The following is a 1,218-nucleotide window of genomic DNA, read 5'->3' as shown; positions in this document are numbered from 1 at the left end:
ACCCCGAGGGTCATTATATTATTGGGTAAATGCATTCTTTCTCTATTTAACTACGCATTTAGTTTTTTCAGAGATGTGCTTTAAAAACAAAATTATGTCATTGTTGCCCATCCCTAAGGCCCGATAGTGCAGGGATCCAGAAATCTGCAAGTTAGGTTACCATTGTCCCACAGATGAATCATTCCAAATTTAGATAGAATCCAAATAGTGGTTAGCAGGACAAGGTTAAAATTGTTCAATCGTTAATACACGACGGTGTACACAGACCAATAAGATGTGTAACCTGAGTGAAAAAGTTGAGATAATAAGCATAAAGATAAGTCTGTCTGCTTTGATATACGTTCTTTATTAGTTTCTGAAATTTAGAAACATTTTTGCTGTGTAAGAAACACGAGTTCAGGGTTTGAACAGACGCGGATCACTCATCCAAGAAGGGCGTTCCCGGCAAAGCCGTATCCATTGTTTTCTCGATAACCATACACCATTAAACCAAACGGTGTGTCATCTGTCGATTCCAAGGTCATTTCACCTTCTGTTACTTCTGCTACAATGACCGAGTACTCGAAATTTTCAACGAACACATTTTTCTCAATTCTAATTGTATTGGCGTCAATTGATTCTTTATTTAGTCGCAAACCACCAACAGCACATCTTCTGATCATAACAGCAATGTAGTGATTGTTCCATCCGTTTGGTATGACAACTTTATACCTAGGTAAGTATTGGTTCACTCCAGGAACCACCGTCAAATAAGGACCACCAGTTGTTACATTCACGGTCCTGAGTGCGTAACTTGTCACTAGAAGAGGATCTTTGCTTTGGATGACTGAAATGTCTTCATTGTACATTGTTATTTCTTGAGATGTGCCGGCAACGAGAGAAATAACATCACTTTCTAGTGTTGATGTAAATGTTGTGTTCTCTCTCGAGAGTACACTAAGTATAGTACCAGGTCTATTATAGTTAGGAGGAACGATATAGACGGTATCCAATTGATTGTATGGTGGTATTTGTTCTACAATAGTACCGCAAACTGAAGTTGGTATGCAATATAAGTGATAGAAGATAGCCACGGGTTTGGTTGATTCAATCCAGTATGCATTGGTACCTCTATGAGTGTAAAAAGTACCTTTTAATGCCTTGTAGAGGGTAAATGGCCTGAAGGAAAAGTTACTCCAATTGAAGATCGTAAAGGTTGTATTGTCATGGACCGGTGCT

At 38.7% G+C, this 1,218-nt stretch overlaps 1 protein-coding gene across 1 annotated transcript; it reads right to left on the bottom strand.

Annotated features, from left to right (window-relative positions):
* Window positions 1–422: 422 nt before the first annotated feature.
* LOC125682821 (uncharacterized) lies at window positions 423–848 on the bottom strand. Its single transcript, XM_048923406.2, has one exon. The coding sequence runs from the start codon at window positions 846–848 to the stop codon at window positions 423–425; it is 426 nt and encodes a 141-aa protein (XP_048779363.2).
* Between the last annotated feature and the right edge of the window lie 370 nt (window positions 849–1,218).

This window comes from Ostrea edulis, chromosome 8 (assembly GCF_947568905.1).
Source record: "Ostrea edulis chromosome 8, xbOstEdul1.1, whole genome shotgun sequence".
NCBI classification, from domain to species: Eukaryota; Metazoa; Mollusca; class Bivalvia; order Ostreida; family Ostreidae; genus Ostrea; species Ostrea edulis.
This window is presented reverse-complemented; position numbering and strand designations above follow the sequence as displayed.